The sequence below is a fragment of the Tamandua tetradactyla genome, chromosome 3, assembly GCF_023851605.1.
Source record: "Tamandua tetradactyla isolate mTamTet1 chromosome 3, mTamTet1.pri, whole genome shotgun sequence".
NCBI lineage: Eukaryota > Metazoa > Chordata > Mammalia > Pilosa > Myrmecophagidae > Tamandua > Tamandua tetradactyla.
Window position 1 is genome coordinate 171,160,525 of NC_135329.1, and position 20,358 is coordinate 171,180,882.

Here is a 20,358-nt window from a genome sequence, read left to right on the forward strand (position 1 = left end):
CAGATTTTAGGCAATTTGGAGATAGTAATGTAATTACCAAAGATAGGCAGACACTGGCGAATAGGTAAGTGCAATGAAACATGATCCCTGTGCTGTGGTTAAAATACAGGCTGAAAAGAACACATTTAGGATAAAGCACGAAACAACTAAGACTCAAAAACACAGTGTTTTTTTCTTAGAAAGCTATGTTGCAAACATAATTTTAATTTTGACATGTCCTTGAGAAACATAGAAATACAGTTTTTAAAAGAATTTATTAAGGAAAAGAAAACTTGGTCATGGGGGAAATAGAGAGGGTGAGAGACAGAGGAGAAAGATATTGATTCAATGAACAATTCATCGTGAGCATGACTTCATTTTGTTCCTTTGTCCTCCTTCTCTGAGGAAGAGTGGGGAAAAGTCAAAACGCAGCTCTATGGAAATAATGTTGCTGGTCAGTCACTGCTTTCATTACTTCGCTGCAATGTTCGTTCTCTCTGCTACTCTACAGGAAAAACGTTAATGCTGCTTCATCATTAAAGTAGGCATTTCATTTCCTGCTTTAAATGCCAACTGAGCAAGATTTCCATTCACTTCTAGAAAAAGACACCGAAGTATATCGTGCTTCTTAAACACTGAATCTCCCTTATTTTCAACGTGTTGGTAAAGACAAAGTACATTATTGCTCATTAGCAATGTATCTGCTTATAAATATTTAATCTTTTTTTTTTTTACATAAACAAAAAGGACAGAGGAAGGAGGGGAACACAACATGTAGAATCCCAAAAACAATATTGATGGTGGTGAAAAATCTCAATGACATTAACACCAAGTCTCTGAGTCCTTTGAACATGTTCTCATTTGTGAAAAACCAAACATGAGTTTTAATCAAATCCAGGATATTGAAAGATAAGATTAAAATCTTTTACAGTTAGATAAAAATGATAACACAGTATCTGTATTTTATCCAGATATGGTAGAACACTGTTTTCTTAAAAAATGCCCCATATAAAATAGACATTTCCAGGGTTAAAATGGGACCAATCATAAACCATCAGAGGGTACTGCCCTCATGCCACCCGTTTTTCTCCTGTCCCTTCCTCAAGTGGAAAATAGCACTTAGGCTGGTGATTTTTATTTCTCCTCCTGGCACAGGTGCCAGCACACTGACATGGTTTCCCATTAGGTTATTGGGACCATGTGAAATTGTCAGTGTATTTAGGATAATTACCATGCCTTTCTTTGGGCCACCTCTGTGCATGTTTCTGTGTGCTCTTCAGCTTTCATCTCAGAGAAGAGCATGCAGACTGCGATGTCTTCTAAGCTCTACGCTAAGTAACACACTAAGTCTGAACGATGGGACGTAGCTCTTGATCTTGTTCCCCTTTCCAACTGGCGAGGAAGAAACTGAGCGACGGCACTTCAAACGTTGGGATTGGCCCAGGGCGGCTGGCTAGTCCAGGGCTGGGATGTTTTTCTGCCATTTTTTTTTTATTATTATCTTATTCCAAATAAGAAATGTAACAATTAAAACAGAGAACAAACAATGGGTATGTTTCCTCGGCATTTGTTTCATTTCAAATAAATACAAACACATTTACATCAAAAGTATAGGAACACTTTCTCTAATTCAGCAAAAAAATAAACCATGGTCAACACATCATCAGGTACAAACGTTAAGCTAGCAACTAGAAATCTGTGTCATAAGAAATATAAAATACAATAAAGACTGCTACGTAAAAAGATTACATTTTAACTTCATAGAAAAATGACTTCGTTTCTTACTTCCATTTTAAAGAAACAAAAATTCAAATCTTCCATTTTAGACTGAAGCATTTTGGTCCTCATGTATAGCTGGCTGATGAAATACATACATATATATGTATATATATATGGGTGTGTGTATATATATATATATATATATATATATATATATATACACACCCACACCCACTCACCCACACATATATGTATATACGTGTGCATGAGTATGTGCATAAGTTTTATAAAGTCTCATTCTTCTTTTTGTACAGCTGTTCCAGGTGCAGAATGGGGTCCATTTGACCTAGAAGCTTTGGCAGAGGGAGCAGACACAGTATTCACTATGTTGATTTTATCAAGTAAGTGGCAGTTGGCTTTCATTTCCACATCACCCATTTCTACTTCCTGCTTTTGCTTTTTTGTTCCCTTTTGCAGTCACACTTTCGCTCACTTAGTTACATGACTAAGAAGCTCATGTAACATTTTACTATTGATGAAAAATGCTGATGGTTCTGATGCTTTACAAAAGTTAGATTTAAGGACAAATTAATCAAAGGGCAGTTTCATGTTGAATATGCATATTGTCCCAAAGTTTTGGTGTAAAATAATTTTCACCTACAATGTTATTAGATACATTTGGGTTCAATCATTTGGGTGAAAATTAGTCACAGGCTTGTTATGGGGAGCACTGGGTACCATATTTGTATTAAACAAAAAAAGCAAGTTCAATTTTTGATTCATCTGGCAACTTAAAGAAGTTCTGGATATTTAAATGCTTATTATAGAGAGTAAATGAATAGTTGGACTGCCTTAAAAAGACTATTACAGGCATTATTTCTGAAGATGAACACTTTTACCTTTGGCTTCTAGTGAGGAAGTAAACATCAAAGTGAGGAGAGGTTTGAGGCATTTCCTAGCCATCCCTTCCCTTTCATTGCAGGAGACATGAATGTCACATTGATATACTTCTGAGAACTCACTGCCGAGTGAGTACATGAAAAAAAATCTTTATAGAGAATAGCTCCCTTTCTGTTGCATTATCCACAAAGGAAAAAAATTAAATGTATCTTTCTTATTCCTTACTTAAAATGAGAGGCAGACTTTCACAGAACTCCCTCAGATCTAAGGAAAACATGAAACAAATAAAAATCGGAGCCCATCTGCATGTGTGCTACCCCTACCACTTAGCTGCCCTCCCTCCATTTGGTCATTCCCTTCTCTACTGGCTTCTAGAAGCTTGGGGCCCATTATACTTGAATACGACATAACCCCGGAATTTGAGCTTCTTTTCCTTCCTTCAACATGGGTGATCAAGGAAAAGCGTGTAAGGTCCGAAGTCAAAATGTTTCTGAGTCCGAATCATTTTCATTGTACCCATCCTCTGAGCCTACATTGTTACTGCACAGGCTAACCATGCTCCCTAGGTTGGAAATGGTCGTCCTGCTCAGATTGTCTTTTTTAAAACAAACGAAGTTGACAGTCGTCATTGTACTGGAAGGAGAAAAAGGCATCATGGTAGCCAAAATGAGTGCCAGGCAGTCAGCCACGTCTTTGTTAGGAGCGCAAGCCAGGGCCGGGGTGTGACCTGGGCGTAAATGCAGACAAGGCAGTGGTTAGTACCGGGGAATCCGAAGGGGGCATGAGCATTCCACAGTACATCTCCGAGGACCTCACAAGCAGAGATGTATGTCGAGTTAACATCATGCCAGGCAAAGGGAGAGTTACTTCTTACAAGTCATGCTGGGGTGAGGCTGGAGGGGAGACGGAGGAGTAGACATTTTACAGGGATTTTTTTTTCAGTCACATGACTACAACAAGCACTATATTATTCAAGGTTAAGCAGAATTCCAGCCTTTACTTAGTGAACAGAAACACGAGGGGGTAGGGATGGGACACAATTCCACAAAAACAGTAACAGGACAACCAGGAAGATGTTTCCACTCGAAAGCACAGGCACACCATGAGCCTCAGGCTTGGGCCGGAGTAGGACTCATTCTGAGAACAACGACTTTCAATTCTGAGTGATTGCACATCAGATTAGAAAAGATGTGGAAAGTTAGAGCTCTGCAAAAGTGAGTAATGTAATTTTATCACTTTATAATTTACTTCAAATAAAGAATACACCAATGAGTTGGTTTTAGAAAAATGGAATTATTTGAGTCCATCAGTCACAAAAAGGCAATGCTTGGTTGTGATTCAAAATTTGCTGTCATTTATGAGACATTTAATATAATTTTTAAAAAATAGCTACACCCGGAGGGCCACAGTGGCCCAGCAGGCAGAGTTCTCGCCTGCCATGCTGGAGACCCGGGTTTGTTTCCTGGTGCCTGCCCATATTTAAAAAAAAAAAAAAAAAAAAAAAAGCTACACCACCACCAAATGTCCTCAAATCCTAAATGTAACGGATGTAGGAAAACTGCTGTGATTGCTGTAGTTAGAGTCATGCTATTTAGACTTGATAGGTCCGCTTCCTAATGAGAAAACTGCCCTAATGCACAAAACAGGTGCCAGGGGGAGGTGGGTTAATTCTTTGATTTAATTACTACCCTTATCCAAGCTTTATCCTACCAGCCTGAAAAGTTAGCCTGCTCGGCCTGCTCGCCAACGTTCCAGCCACGACAACGAGCCAGTCACTCACTCATTCAGAGGAACCAGCTCAATAAAAAATGTTTTGTTTGTCAGCACTTGATCTGGACACCAGTTTCCTCTCCCAACCTCCACCCCTGTCTCCTTCTGGTAAGAAAACAAATAAGAATTGACAAATATCTTAATATTCCATTTCGCAAAGATCAGTGAGGGGTAAGGGAATTATGATTGTAAGTGCTATACAAAATGGCCCCAAACGCTCCCAAATGTTTGAGGTGCAGCCAAGCTCTGAGATAGGGTGCAGGTTCCACCAACCCAGGGATCTTGTCTCTAAGGTGGCTAATGGCAGGGCAGGCCTCAGGTGTAGGAGACATATATCTGAGAAGGGCAGAATGAATTTATTCTGGTCTCTTGACTATTTTGGAGAAAAACTGTGGGCCCCTGCATGCTGATAAGAGAGGGTGAGGGAAGGTGATGTGGGAAAATTAAGGTGATGAGGCACAGGGAACTTTCTGCTCCTCCTAGATGGGTTAGGTTGGGGGCAGAGCAGGGTACATGCTAGGACAAATGGGGCTGCAAAACCAAAACTACTAAGAGTTAGCTAAAAATGTCAGAATGGCTGCTTACTTCTGAGAAATAGGCATGAGCTGTTAATTCCAATACCTGTAATGAGCAGTTAATTGAGTATTGTTAATACATTTTATCAAAATACTGTAATTAATGCCACATTTTAATAATTGCTTAACTCGTAAATATCCAGAAGTTCCTCTTTTGCTCCCCAAGGTTAATAGGCATGATGTTTAAGACACTGGTTTCATACAATTTCTAATACTCATTAGCTTTCAAAATTTCTTAGGAAGCAGAGTAGAAAGCTTCTGTTAAGAGTTAGTTCATTTAGAAAAGGAACACTATATATATCAGAAGAGGCATTCAAGCTTAGATGTTAGTTAAAACATTTTACTCATATTTCCCAAGTTTCCATACCAGGAACATGAGCTCTGATCTATACTTTAAGAAAATAAATAAATAAATAGATAAATAAAAAGTTTGATCTCAGAATGAAAGATAGACAATCAAAGATGTAGGTGTTTTTTTTTTTTTTTTGAGCCCATGAGCATGCACTAATGACATGTGTAACCTTTAACTCTTCAGTGTAGGCAGTTAGAATTTCGAGTGCCAAGTTCAAAGTGTTTTACTGTGTCTAAACTATTTCAGCCACCACACTGAGGAGTTAAGAAACCAGTCACAGACGTTACATGCAAAATGGATGGCACTGGTGGGCTACAGGTAGGCCATGTGTTTTACAAAAGGAAAGACAGGACAAATTATCCTTGTTTGAGTTCTCACACACATGGAACTTCCAAGGTGGAGAGGATTCTTACTGCCTTTTTTAACTAGCTCCTACGTCTGGATATTTCCTCTGGCTTCAACCTGTATATAGAAGATATCTGCAGTAATGGTTTACTTTTTCCACTTACCATTTTCATCTACAGCAAGTACGCAGGCCCCCTTGGCTAGCAGCTCCTCAACTACCATCTTCAAGCCATTGCGTGCAGCAACATGAAGGGGTCTATAAAATATAACACGGGGAGTCAACTGTGATACGTATTTGTGTGAGGATGTGTAACTCTGGGTAGCCCATGTCACTAAAAGAAGGTGCTAAAGAATCTATAAGTAGTACATGAATAATTTTGCTCTTTTAAAAAGACATTTGTTGGCTGGATCTTTTCCATGTGCTAATGATTCAATTGTTCTTCCAGGTTTGGCCCATCTTTCTCTGCAGTTATTATAAATACTCTGCATGTCAAATGACCTTAATAACAGTAAATATGAACACAGAGGTAGAATACAAGTTCAGGTGTGTTTTGTAGAAAGTTCTTCCTCTCTTGATTTCTACCATGATATCTGAATCACTGTTTTACACAATTCATCAGTTAGGACCCGCATCACTATCACCCACAAGATACACTCAAATGCCCTTATTATTATTATTAAATGCATAGACGTTTTACTGAATTTATAAAACCTTAAGGAATAATATCAAATCATTTTATTCTTCTATATTTTGCTTAGGAATCTTCAATGGAAAAAAAAAGATTCCTAATATTCCTTTGCCCTTAAAACAAATGCATAAGTAATTTCTTAAAAGGGAAAATGAAGCAGCTTTTAGGTCTTTCACATTGAGAGTTACACTGAATTAGATTAAAACTTAAGACAAAGAGCTTAGAAACTTTTCAAGTCTATTCTGGGAACCTGATTTATTCAACTGTTATTTTCCTGAAGAAAACATAATGCTAATACATTTGTACAAATAGTTTCACCAGATATGTCAGCCCTTGAGATTTTCCCACTAAATTCATAATATTATCATAGAAATATCAGCACAGAAAAACACTGACCTCACAAAATTCTATGGAGGCATATCGGAATAAGGATACTAACTAAAAATGTCTAGCTTGGTCAGCATTTGTAGATATGTGAAGTTTAAACTTCATGAAGGGGAAGCCAGGTCTGAGTCTTTCACTGCCATTTTCCAGCACCGGCCCGACACTCAGCATATTTGTTCAATAAATGACTGTGAATCTGGGTCTGAGTCAAACCTTAGAAGTTGGTACTTACGTCTGCAGTGCATTATTTTTTGCATTAATAAGGCTCTCATCTTGTATCTTGTCAAGTATTAACAAGGCACATTTTTCATGACCCTAATAAAGAAACAGAATGATAAGAAACACAGGGCAGAGACACAAAAAAGTGCCTGAAATATTACTTCATTATGATTTAAATTTAAAATGAATTTCCTCAGACTAAAAACATTTGATAAGTCTATTTTTCTGAGTAATTTTCTTCTAAAAGAAAATAATTAAAGAGTCACAGATACTCTAAGAGTCTGATGAAGTTCTGTTAGAACTTGGTCAATATAGGTCTGATCTGAAATATTAATATTTCTAAGAAAACTTTTAGCATTAATGTCACAGAGAACTGTACTACATGCTAGTTCAGCAAGATTAGCTGATAGAGACTAGAATTAGAAATATGCTTTAAATGCTTCAATGGTGCTTTTTTGTTTGTTTGTTTTTGTATGGGCAGGCTCCAGGAATCAAACCTGGGTCTCCAGCATGGCAGGCAAGAATTCTGCCGCTGAGCCACCATTGCATTGCCCTCAATGTTGTTTTTAAACATAAAGTGACTCTCACCTCCTTTCTCCTTACTGCTTCAATCATCTATCCTTGGAATTCCCGTTACACCTATTATCTATATCACTCATTTACTGCCTAATATTGTCAGAGACCCTATTTTGGGAAACCTCATCCTTTTTTCCTCATCAATCGAAGATATCTATCTTATGTTTTAATAGATGTTTGATAATTTTTTTAAATCAATTAATAAGTCAAAGACCCTTTTACAGTTTCAGGCCTGGTGCCCTTTCAAGGTGTCTTTTCATAGCTCTCTAAGTACTTGCTACTCAGTGTCTTCCACAGACAAGCAGCGTGACCCAATCTCAGAATCCATCTCAGGATCTACCATCTCAAGATCTACCCCAGACCTGTTAAATCAAAACCACATTTTAATAAGATCCCCAGTTGATCCATTTACACAATAAAGTTAAAAATCCTGCACTAAGATATGTTCACTAAACCACTATACCTTGAAAGGAACTTTATGAAACCAAGCACTTTCTGTAGTTTCCATGGGCTTCCCAGGATATGAAGTAAGAGACTGTAACCAGTGATAGGAAAGGCAGAGACTTTTGGTGACATTGGGTAGGCATACCTCTGTTAATATTTTAACTACATTGGCATAAACCACCATATGGTATCAAATGACATCATTTTATTTTATAATGCTGCCTTATAAGGGAGACCTTTAAATACAATTTTAGACATCCAGCGAGGTCTCATATACTCCTGGTGGAGGGCAAATTGTTGCGCTCTTTTTATAGAGGGATTTGGTTTGAAAATCTTCATGACTTTAGACCCAATAATTCTACATTGAGGAATTTATTTTAGGGAACTGTTTAAGGATTCCTAAAAAAGATTTCTATACAATAAGCACATTTATAGTAGCATGTATTTGGGAACAGTCTATATGTCTAGCAATAGGGAATGGGTTACATAAAGAATGGCACATTCCTAAGGTGGAATACCACACATCTTCTAAAATGCCTTAAATATGATAACTTAATGACATTCATAATATATTATTCAAAAACAACCAAGATATAAAACACTACAATCCCATTTTTGCAAAATCATATATTTACATATGTATATACATCATTTATTTTTTATTATGGAAGCAGGAAATTTGAAAGCAATGTTAGTGAGAAATCCCAACACATTATTTGCACTGAACTGTGCCCCTAGGAGAAAGGGGGAGGGGGAGTAGAAATGTACAGGAATACATTTATTTGCTTCAGAGTAGAGTATTTTTTGGCTGTTATTAAATTGTCTTCAAATGTAACAAAATGGACACAAGTGGAGCTGTTTATATTTGAGAAGCCATAAGACTAAGGTCCTAAACTGTGTTTAAAACCAAAATGTGGTACCACAGCCATGGAGACTGAGGCAAGTGTGCATGTGGCAAATGCCATGAAAAGCACATCCATCCCATCAACACCAGGGTGGGTCTATACTTTCCTTCCCCTCCTTCGTTCCACTTACAGTTGAAAGCGTCCTGGGAAATGTACATCTTAATAAAGAGCCACCCTCCATGCTTCTGAGACAGACAGACTTTAAGAGGCATTCCTTTTATTTTATTATCCCACGTCCCAGAGTTATAAATTCATTTACATACTTTACTACTAGCCAAATGCAAGGGTGTATTCAAGTCCTTATCCTTTACAGTCAGATCAGCTTGGGCACTGTTCACCAAAATATCTACAGGAAAAGCCAACAGAGGGTTATTAGACACGTTCATTTTGAAGAAATTATTTATGACAAAACAAGGATATGTTTAAACTAGCAAAGCTTACATAATCACATTTAATGTTGTTAAAGGAAAAAGGAGCAATTTTCTGCCATGTTTATTATATCCAAATTCAGGAACTTTGCCTTTACGGTTTCATTATTTCTGGTTACAATGATTCTGCCATTATATTTGGTTTCTAAAGGTTGAAAAATGTAACTGCAGAAAGGCTGGCTCCTTTTCGCAAGGTCCACCATAAATCGAGTTAACAGGAGATGGGAGATGATTGAGCAAATAGATGGGCGGCGTTAAGTAAAACTGTTACTAGTTTTTTGTCTTTTTTTTTTTTAACATGTATATATTAAGAGAACAACTGATTTTTCAATTTTAAACATAAAATTTGATTTTTAGATAGTGTTGGGGATTGGCTCATGTTCAAGTCCTAAGCCCTGGTCCTGCAGGTGTGAACTCTCTTGTAAATGGGATCTTTGAAGATATCCTATTAAGATGAGACCACATAGAATCAGGGAGGGCCTTGATCCAGTCTGACTGAAGTCCTTATAAGGACAGCAAATCTGGACAGAGACACAGAGGACTGAGCAGGAGGAGGGAGGAGACAGAAGAGAGATTGCCAGGGGATGGAGGATTGCCAAGCCACCACCAGCCACCATTGACTCTGGAGAAAACATGGCCTGCTGATACCTTGGATTATGGACTTCTAGTCCCCAAAACTGTGAGACAATAAATTCCTTGGGTAAGCCAACCAGTTTGTGGCATTTGTTAGAACAGCCCCAATAGACTAAGGATACGTATAAATGCGGAATCTGCACAACAAATACATACCCACAGCGCCTGCCTGTCCGTTCTCAGCAGCCATCATCAGTGCTGTTTTCCCTGAATTGTCTGTGACATTCACTTGAGCACTGTGTCTCAAAAGAAGCTGCAAGCACTCCACGTGATCAGCAAATGCCGCCGCATGAAGGGGTGTTCTAAAGATTTAAGACAAGGGTGATTTTAGTTTCCTTTAAGCTTAACACACTCTTTCAGAAACTGTCTCAGGAATGTGTATGTGGCCATTTTAAGGTTTAAAAACTGCTCAGTTTACAGGGATAATGGTCAGGACCCCCCTAAAGGCCAAACAGGGTGGACACTGAAATGTCATTTATGTGAATGGTACCCCCTAGATTGGGGGTGCACATGGTGGCCATGATAGGGAATTTACTGACCCTTTAATCTTGAGTTAACAGTGACTTCTCTCTCACCTTTGATACCTTCTACTAGAAGATACTTTCAAAATTAAGCCTTATATTGGTGGATAATTGACTATTCAAAAAAAAAAAAACTAGCCTACATCATCATCTAAATGTGGATGGTTGATTTCTTTGAGAGGACAATTTGGCACTATCTATCAACATAAAAAACTATCAACCTTTTGACCAAGTAATCCCACTTCTAGGACTCTATCTACCAGACACACTAGATGACATAATCATGATATGTACAGAACACATGCATGGGAATGTTTACTGCATCACTGTTTGTAATAGAAAAATATTGGAAACAACCTAAATTTTCTTCAAGAGGTCAGGCTAATATATCTGTTCAACAGAATAATATACAGCTTTAAAAAAATATGGTAAAGCTATATGTTCTGATATGGAAAGATCTGTAACATATACTAAAAGGAGAACATTGCCATAGAATGCTCCATTTGCAAAAAAGAATCTATGCATATATATTTATGCATATGTATGTAGATACACAGAGAAAATATTTGGGAGACTATAACAATTTGGAAATAATCATTTACCATTATTTCCTCTGGGGAAGAGGCTAGGACTTTTGGGCTAAGATTGAAATTTATTTTAATGATATAGCTCTTATAATATTTAATTTTTCAAAACAAGCATTGTATCAAATATGTAAGGTCTTATCCACATGGGTTTGATTTCAGAAATTATTAAAGTATTCTCTAAATAATGGAAAATAAAACAAGTTACATGTTACTTTTTAAATAAAAAAAATTAGATGTTTGGCTACTCTGCAACCACAAAGTGGAGGCTAAGATTCAACAAGACAAAAGGTATGCCATCTTGGATTACTTACCTTCCTTTGTCATCTTTACAACTGACAATACTGGAATCTATGGCCCCTAGTAGCAGAGATGCACAATTCTCATGATCATTTATTCTAAAATGAAAAATGTATTTTAAAATTTAAAATCTCAGTCTTTTTAAAATGTATATATCCCTTCTTATCCCATTTTCCTACACACTGTATATATATTATATATATATATATATATATTTAGAAGAGGAGCATTTATTTAATAAACATTTTTTCATCACATAGTTGTATATTTACCATCATGATCATTCTTAGAACATTTGCTTCAATTCAGAAAAAGAAATCAATAGAAAACAGAGAAAAAAATTAATACATACCATACCCCTTACTCCTCCTATTCATTGATCACTAGCATTTCAATCTACTAAATTTATTTTGACATTTGTTCCCCCTATTATTTATTTATTTTTAATCCATATGTTTTACTCATCTGTCCATAAGGTAGATAAAAGAAACATCAGGCACAAGGTTTTCATAATCACGCAGTCACATTGTGAAAGCTGTATCATTATATAATCATCTTCAAGAAACATGGCTACTAGAACACAGCTCTACATTTTCAGGCAGTTCCCTCCAGCCTCTCTGTTACGCCTTAACTAAAAAGGTGATATCTATTTAATATGTAAGAATAACCTCCAGGATAACCTCCCGACTCTGTTTGGAATCTCTCAGCCATTGACACTTTATTTTGTCTCATTTCTCTCTTCCTGCTTTTGGTTGAGAAGGTTTTCTCAATCCCTTGGTGCTGAGCCCCAACACATTCAAGGATTTCTGTCCCATGTTGCCAGGAAGGTCCACATCCCTGGGAGTCATGTCCCAAGTAGAGAGGGTGAGGGCAATGAGTTTGCTTGTCATGTTGGCTGAGAGAGAGAGGCCACATCTGAGCAACAAAAGAGGTTCTCTTGGGGGTGACTCTTACGCCTAATTTTAAGTGGGCTTAGCCTATCCTTTGAAGGGTTAAGTTTCCTATGAGCAAACCCCAAGATTGGGGGCTTAGCCTACTGCTTTGGTTGTCCCCACTGCTTGTGAGAATATCAAGAATTCTCCACTTGGAGAAGTTGAATTTTCCCTCTTCCTCACCATTCCCCCAAAGGACTTTGAAAATACTTTTTTATTTGTTGTTCAAATCTTTCTGGAATTTATCGAGGCATCACCTGGACAAACCTACAAAATCTAATGCCCTACTCAAGGTTCCATGTACTTATGGACACACTGTATTTTTAACAATGTAATGCAATAAAAAATATCTGATGCATAACATCTGCAGTCTATTTATTCAAAGGCAAATGCTCGACACTATGTCAGGTGTTTTGGGAATACCAAGGTGGAAAAGGCATGGTTCCTTCAGATTTGAAATCACTCCTTTTCTTTTTATTACTTACACTTTCTTTTTTTGATTCACTTATGCCTCCATATCTGTCTAATCAAATGCTCTAGCTTCATGTGAAGCCTGGAAACAGTGTAAAGACAAATCATTCCCAGGTTTCGGGCCCCCAGGCTGACCATGGACCCCGAGACCAGCACTGCCTTCCAGGTATCCAGGGGTCCTCAGACCTAGGTGACATGGGACCCCAGCCTAGCCATGGATACCCAGGTTGACCATAGACCTTTAGGTGTCCAAAGACCCTAGGTGACCAGACCATGGAAGTCTGACTTCAAGCCACTATACTTTCTTCCTAAACTATACGCAATGATGTCACCCAGATTATGCTAAAAAACAGGACATTCTGAACAATGGCTCACATTATGAAAGTGGAGAAAAATGACATTTACCAAAAAGTATGAAGAATGGAGAATTATAATATTGAAAAGTCTTGGTACAAAGTTGTTTACATCATCCATGGCATATTGTTCTAACTCTGACTTATTTTTAGAATTTGGCAGACAAATGTGAGGAACATTTAAAGAAGAGCTTTTTACATTTGTATGATGTGCCTCCCAGTATAGGCTTTCACACAGCTCCCCTAAGATGATGCTTGAACTACACTGGCAAGGTGACTCTTCCCTAAAAGCTCCTGGAAAATCTTTAGCTTTAGGGACCAGATTTTGCTTTTAGACCTATTTATCTATAGCAGCAAAATGGAATATATTGGTCTTATTTGTAATATAAAAGCTTTCTCTTTCCCTAAAAGACAGTTCCTCTACAAATATTTAAAAGAATCAAAGCCACACCATGGATGTCCAGCATTTCTACTCACATTGCACAGTGCAGTGGCGTAAAGGGATTACCAACAAATTTGCGAAAACACTTTTGCTCCAAAAGCACTTCTAGGCAGTTTTCATTACCTGCAAGAAATCAAAAGAACTTAGAGAGTTTCTAAGAAAGAAATTTTGATGAACAAAATCTTTTTGTTGTTTTTAAGTATTGAATTCTGGCTTATGAATTTTCCTGAATTGCTGAATGTTCATTCTCCATGGGACAAAATTCATAAAATACCAAAATGTTATTAACTGGGCTCACAGGTATTCTGAGACATGATGAACAAATAATACAGTGGAGGCCATCTGGTCTGGTGGAAAGAAAGAAACAGAGAAAAGACCTCATTTGCAAGTAGCATAGATTCTATATTACTCTTGGCTCTTAATAGATAGATGCCAACATAGGCAAGCTTCAGTTTTCCCATATTTACAGTAGGAAATTTACCTTTCATTTACATGAATTGATTCACTTATAATTATGCTCTCTAGTGAAATGGAGATGTGATTGATAGAAAACACTATCTGAGATAATGCGTGTAAAATGGCTTTGACTATAAAATGCTGTAAAATTGTTTTAAATGGCACCAAAAACAGTGCCTTGCACATAGCAGGCCCCCAATAAGTATTTTGTAAATGAATGGATGGTTGAATCTGAAGAATTATTTTCAATAAAATAGGTGGTTTCCAAATGAACAAGGTCTCAGCTAGTTATGTGATACTTGGGATATCTGAGCCTCAGTTTCCTGAACGTAAAATGGGACTAGGAATACCTACCTACCCTGTGTGACAGGATGATGGAGGCTTTACTTAATAAGGAACCTAAAGGTGGTTTGTGAAGCTCTGTACAATTGCAAGGCAGGAAGGCATTCTGGAAACCTCTTCTCGGCTGAGCTCATGCTAAATTAGTGAAAGTCCCCTTATAATCTACCTCAGAATGATGTAAATTGGACAATTTGAGGCATCAAATTGCCCAATGAAGGAGATTCTGGGAAGATAAAAGCTTGACATTTGGACATGAAGGAAGACTGCAGTGAAAAGGTGACTTGCTTAGCAGAGGATTGGCCCTCCTTCCCTGCTTAAACCCGGAGAAGCTTAAGAACAGAGAGAAACTCCCACTCTACCCCCCAGACTGGGGGAGAGGACCCTCTGTGGCAGGTCTGTCACCCGCCATTATAATAAACACTCCTGCTGCCTCTTTTTCTTCCTGTAGGTTCTCAACTGTCAGAAAGACATCACCACCTGACCCAAATGGGGGGTAGGGAGCCCTCACCCATTAATAGGTAAAGAAAAATCACAAACCTCTGAAAGCAGGGAGGGAGAGAAACTGAGCTGAACAAATAGAAAATTTGGCTTTTACTGAGGCAGAACCAGTGAAAAAACAGAGGTTTGTAATGAAAACACAGCAGGATATCTAAAGTTAACATAATTAGAACATATATACATACAAAGCACTGTTTCAGAACTAATAATTATAGTTTTTAAACTTAAAAATTTTACGTAAGAATTAAAGATGTAAAAATAAAATTATATAAGAAAAATAAGAAATATGTGGGAATATATTCATATAATCTTGAGGATGAGAGACCCACTTAAGCAAGACTGGAAACCTAGCTATCGTAAGAGAAAACTCTCTGACAGTTTTTTGTCCGAGTCAACGATATAGGGTCAACTTTCTGAATGGAAAAAGAAAATAAACAAGAAACATAGACAAATGGCAGACTGAGAGGAAATACTGCACTATACATAACATGCAAAGGATCCATATCATTGAGGTGATCCTACAAACGTATGAGGAAAGATAATGCAACAGAAAAAAAAAAAAGAACAAAGATAATTTCCAGGAGAGGGAACACAAATAGCCAATAAATACACTACTAGACAGGGAAATGCAAATTAAAACAATGAGACAATGGTTTTTGTATTTTCTGTCCTTTTAACTGTCAAAAATAAAAAAGTTGATATTCTAAGCTGGCAAGGATGTGAGGAAATAGTAACTTTTATACATACATTTGGCGTAGTAAGAAATTACAATATCCTTTTTGCAAAGTGATATGGTAGATTTTATTAAAATTAAAAATGTACATGTTCTTTTACTTAATTCATTTCTGAGAACTTCTCTGAACAGAATTTAAAATACTGTAATACCAACATAAATATATTCCAGTGTTATTTGTAATAGAAAAAACTTATCTGATTGAATAAATTCTGGTGTATATATACACTTACACACACACAAATATGTATATACACATATACAATGAAATTATATACAATTATTTAAAAGATCAATCTATATTGATACATACTGACTTGTATGTATACAAGTTAAAATAATAGATGTACACACATTTGCATTTATATTCTCAAAGGAAAAAGTATGGAAAATATGCACCAAATTACATCAGAAACTGGGTTTGGAAATGGAGATTTTACTTTTGACACCAGTATTTTTGAGTTGTTACACCTAACATGCATTTCTTTTTAATTTAACTAAATGAAATAAAGTTTTTAAAAAGTCCCAAATAACAGGCGCAACACAATGAATGGGGAATATGAGATAAAAAACAGAAAAGACAATCATCCATCTACTAGTAATCAATTATGACAGGCTTTTACATTATATTTCATTGTGCTTAGCTGTGTTACTTTAATTCATTTTAGGATCCCTGGTAATTTCATGAAGATCAGAAGTCCTGATTAAAAGTGATTTTTTTTCAAATTAATCAAAAGTTCTGATTAGGATCTATATGTTACTGATTAACAAAAATAGGGAAAGTGAATTTTCACTCAGTTAAAGGCATCTTTTAAAATATGACAACGATGGAGAGGCGGAGGATTATGAAAAAGGAAAAAAACAGAAAATGAAAAGGTGTCATTGGTGTGGAAAGGCTGGAAGCTGTGCCTTATTTCCCTCCCCTCCACTGAGATCACGGTGGCATTGGCATGGGAAGCCTTGTGGGATCAGCCAAATGAAAGCAACTCACCATTGTAACAAGCCCAGTGCAGTGGAGTGTAGCCTTGATTATCTTTGAAAGAACAGTCCTCTTCAGAAAGTGCCATCTGGAGCAGCTCGCTCAGCCATGTAGCATGGCCACGAGCTGCCGCATAGTGCAGGGGCGTCCTCCCTCGGGAATCCTTACACAGAATTGACACTTCTTCTTCCAGCAGCATTTGCACACATTCCTCATGTCCCGTCATAATCTGATGCATAGCAATCAAAAACACAAAACACACCTCAAAGGGGCAGCAGCTTCAGGAAGCAAAGCAGTTGGCTCAGCGAGGCTAAGTGGGTAAGTGGACAGACACCTGGGCCTTAAGGAAAACAGACTGTGCCCTACTTCAGAGGAGAGAGCAGGACAACCCAGCATAAGTCATAACAGGAAAGTCAGTGAACACCAGCATTCTGGAAATGTCTCTCGACTCTCCAAACATAACCACATGATGCAGTGAAAAATATTGGCTACAGAATCAAGAAGATGTTGGTTAAATTCCAGTTTCCCTGCGTAAACTTGCACCAGGCAAGTCAATCCTCTGAACCTCACTTAATTCACTTGTAAATAGGAATAGTAGTTATAACGACTCCACCAAGCTCCAAGCTTGTTGCATGCCCCAAGGGACATGTCCAACAAATGAGAGCTATGATTATTACAGTGACCATTTAGAGTTCCTCTTCTTTTCATTTATCAGGATGGTCAGCACCAATTCCAAACAATAAGTTAAGATTTCTGCTTCTGTTTTATTTAGTTTGTTTGAAATGCTTAAAAAAAAGTTCAATAGAGGTGTGCAAAAATTCGCCCACAAAGATACATATTCAGCATTATTTCTAATAAAGAACAATTGGAAATAGCATGACTATTCAAAACTAGGTAATCATTGAAATAAATTACAGCACATGCACATAATGGAGCTTTAAAAATGATGGTGCAGAAAAACATTTAGTAACGTGGAGAAAGGACCCTAATATATGAGGAAAAAGTGGGTTCCAAAATAATGTTTTCAATATTCTCTTTTCAAAAAAATTTTAAAACAAATCTGCATACAGAAAAAAAGATTGAAAGCATATACCAAAAAAAAAAAAAAAAAAAGGTTATCTTTAGGAGGTAAGATAACAGGTCATTGTGGTTTTTTTCTCTTTGCTTTTAGAAAACTATTTAGCAAATTTTCTATGATGCACACGGAATTTGTAATCAGAAAGCAGAACCAATTTCTACTAACAGAAGCTGTTCATGTATCTCTTATCATAAACTAAAATGAAATCTCAAGAGGAGGACCTAAAAGTAACTGCTATTATTTTTACCTTTCAAAAGATTTTATAATTTCTTTTTGATTGACTGAGGTTAAGTGGTTTTCATAGGGAACAATCTTTTCACTAAAAATTCACAGGGGAGAAAAAAGAGGAAACAAGCTCACTGCAAAACTGCTTGACTGAAGCTGAGGAAGATGTACATACCCCTCTGTGTAAAGCTGTGCATCCCATGATGTCAACAGCATCTACATTTGCTTCCTTTTCAAGTAACAATGAGACGGCATCAATGTGCCCGTATGCTACTGCCAGCATCAGTGGGGTTCTAGGGAAGGAGATAAATTAGACTTTTAAAAAGGAGACAAAAACAATACTACTCGCTTTCAGTAGGAGGACATCTCTCTCTCTGTCTCTCTCTTCTTCTCTCGCCCATGTCAAGTTGCTTAGTATTTTCTGAGTGTCCTCAATTTCTTATCTGTCTCTGGTCGCTAATGGCCATGTGGGATGATGTTAGTGGAATGTTCAATCGGGGTGGGGCAGGGACAGGTTTTTTCTCAAAATACCCAGGCAAATCCCATCATTTTCAGAACCACATAGTACTTCCTAAGTATCAACTGCGTAAGATGTGCATGTTTGTGTTTGTGTGCGGGAGATCCTCTTGCTTCTCTCACAGCAACATCCTACTGCCCTAGTTTTCTCTTTCGGACAGGATTCTGCTCAAGATCCCTTTGGAATTGCCTTAAAAAAGAGTTTGGCAAGCCTAGAAGACAGAACAGTGCTGGGATTCAGGGGGCAGAGATTCTAATGTTAATTCATACACCCGGGGAGAGTCGCTGGTGTTTTTCTACTCTGTATTTCCTATTTGTAAGAGAATATAGAGTGGGGATGGGCTAACAGATGGAAAAAACAGATTCAAGCATAGATAAAAATATGAAGGATGTTTATGAAGATAACCTTTTGAGGTCTCTTCTATTGCATCATTAATTTTTAAAAATGGCAATGTAGGGTGGGCCACGGTGGCTCAGTGGCAGAGTTCTCACCTGCCATGCTGGAGACCCAGTTCAATTCCCAGTGCCTGCCCATGAGAAGAAGAAGGAAAAAAAAAAGACAATGTAGCAGCTTCAGAGGGGGTCAGTAAAAAATGGGAAGAATGAGGGAACAAAGGAGAGACTATAAAAACAGGCCATGATGATACATGATCCTAGAAAAGATCTAACAAGGGAGGAAAAAAAGGCTCAAAAGGACATTATTGGAACATATGAAAAAATGGAATACAGACTGTAAGTTTTATATCAATGTTAAATTTCTTGAACTTGATAACCACTTAAGGTGGTTACATAAGTGAATATCCTTGTTCTTAGGAAATGTACATGCAGTAACGTGTATAAGGAGTGTGATGTATACAACCTATACTCAAGTGTTCAGAAAATGAATTGGCAGATGGATAGATAGTGATAGAATGATAGCTAGCTATAATTTTATGGCAAAATATTAAAGTTGGTGGATACGGGTATCTGGGGGGTGGGGGAATGTTGGAATTCTCTATATGGGGTTTATATTATTTTTGTAACTGTGCTGCATGTTTGAAAGTATTTCAAAATAAGAGTTTAAAAAAGGAACAAACAACAACAAAAACAGGCCATAACTAGCTACCAACAAAAAGAGGCAGTTCTTTTTTATCTAGATATGCCTGTGCACACATGGGCGCATACATGCAAACACCTGCACACACACACACACACACACACACACACTCACACACATACATGCTATACACACATATACCTGGCATGCTTTTCTTTGATATACAATCTAGCACAGTCACCTCATTATTCCAGGCCCCTTACCTGTAAATTTTTGTCCCCAACCTAGAATTCAGCAGTCAGCCCTCCCAGACATTTAACAAATCAATCAATCACCTCCTGTTATTGAAATGTCAACCCAAAGCCAAGTGTGAGAACACTTACTGTCCTTTGGCATCTTTCACATCAACCACTTCTGAGTTGTCTGCAATTTCTAGTAATAGTCGCAAACACAGCGTGTGACCATTAATTACTGAAAAAGAAAATAACGGACATGCTTTTAACAGACCAACACTACACATATCTCTCTGTTGTGAAATTTATTTGGAATTAAATTGGTAGTTTTCAATTGTTGCCAACAGATATTCCTAGGTTTCCAGTTCATGATAGCTTTTGGGCACCACAAGCTTGCATGTTTATCTTTCTAATCTATCTTTCTCTTTCCTCCTTTCAGGGCACTTTGGCCCTTATCTTTCTTAGCTGTTTCCTTCCCTGAGGTTTTTTTTTTTTTTTTCTGAAACTGGTTATTTTTTTTTTAATTTTTATTATTATAAGACATATATAAAAAAACACAAACTTTCCCATTTTGGCCATCTGCATGTGTGCAATTCAGTGATATAAATTACATTCACAATGTTGTATTACCATCACTACCATCCATTACTAAAACTTTTTCATCAACCCAACTAGAAACTGTGCCTGTTAGGCAATAACTCTCACTCCTACTTCCCCCAGGCCCTGGGAACCTCTACTCTA

At 37.3% G+C, this 20,358-nt stretch overlaps 1 protein-coding gene across 7 annotated transcripts in view; it reads right to left on the minus strand.

The window, feature by feature from the left end:
- Positions 1–235: 235 nt before the first annotated feature.
- The window catches only part of ANKRD44 (ankyrin repeat domain 44), a 347,994-nt gene continuing 327,871 nt past the window's right edge, over positions 236–20,358 (minus strand). For 3 of the 7 annotated variants that reach the window (XM_077154542.1, XM_077154549.1, XM_077154545.1), the window contains 11 exons: positions 19,768–19,855; positions 18,008–18,125; positions 16,542–16,758; positions 13,557–13,644; positions 11,338–11,421; positions 10,075–10,220; positions 9,121–9,203; positions 6,946–7,028; positions 5,805–5,896; positions 4,954–4,989; positions 1,937–3,325 (listed from right to left, as the gene is read on the minus strand). In XM_077154542.1, coding sequence (XP_077010657.1) covers positions 3,078–3,325; positions 4,954–4,989; positions 5,805–5,896; positions 6,946–7,028; positions 9,121–9,203; positions 10,075–10,220; positions 11,338–11,421; positions 13,557–13,644; positions 16,542–16,758; positions 18,008–18,125; positions 19,768–19,855 — 1,283 coding nt within the window. In that variant the 3' untranslated portion in view covers positions 1,937–3,077. Of the gene's footprint in view, positions 3,326–4,124; positions 4,990–5,804; positions 5,897–6,945; positions 7,029–9,120; positions 9,204–10,074; positions 10,221–11,337; positions 11,422–13,556; positions 13,645–16,541; positions 16,759–18,007; positions 18,126–19,767; positions 19,856–20,358 lie in introns of those variants that run through there. The other 4 variants (XM_077154544.1, XM_077154546.1, XM_077154543.1 and 1 more) reach the window with 4 other exon arrangements.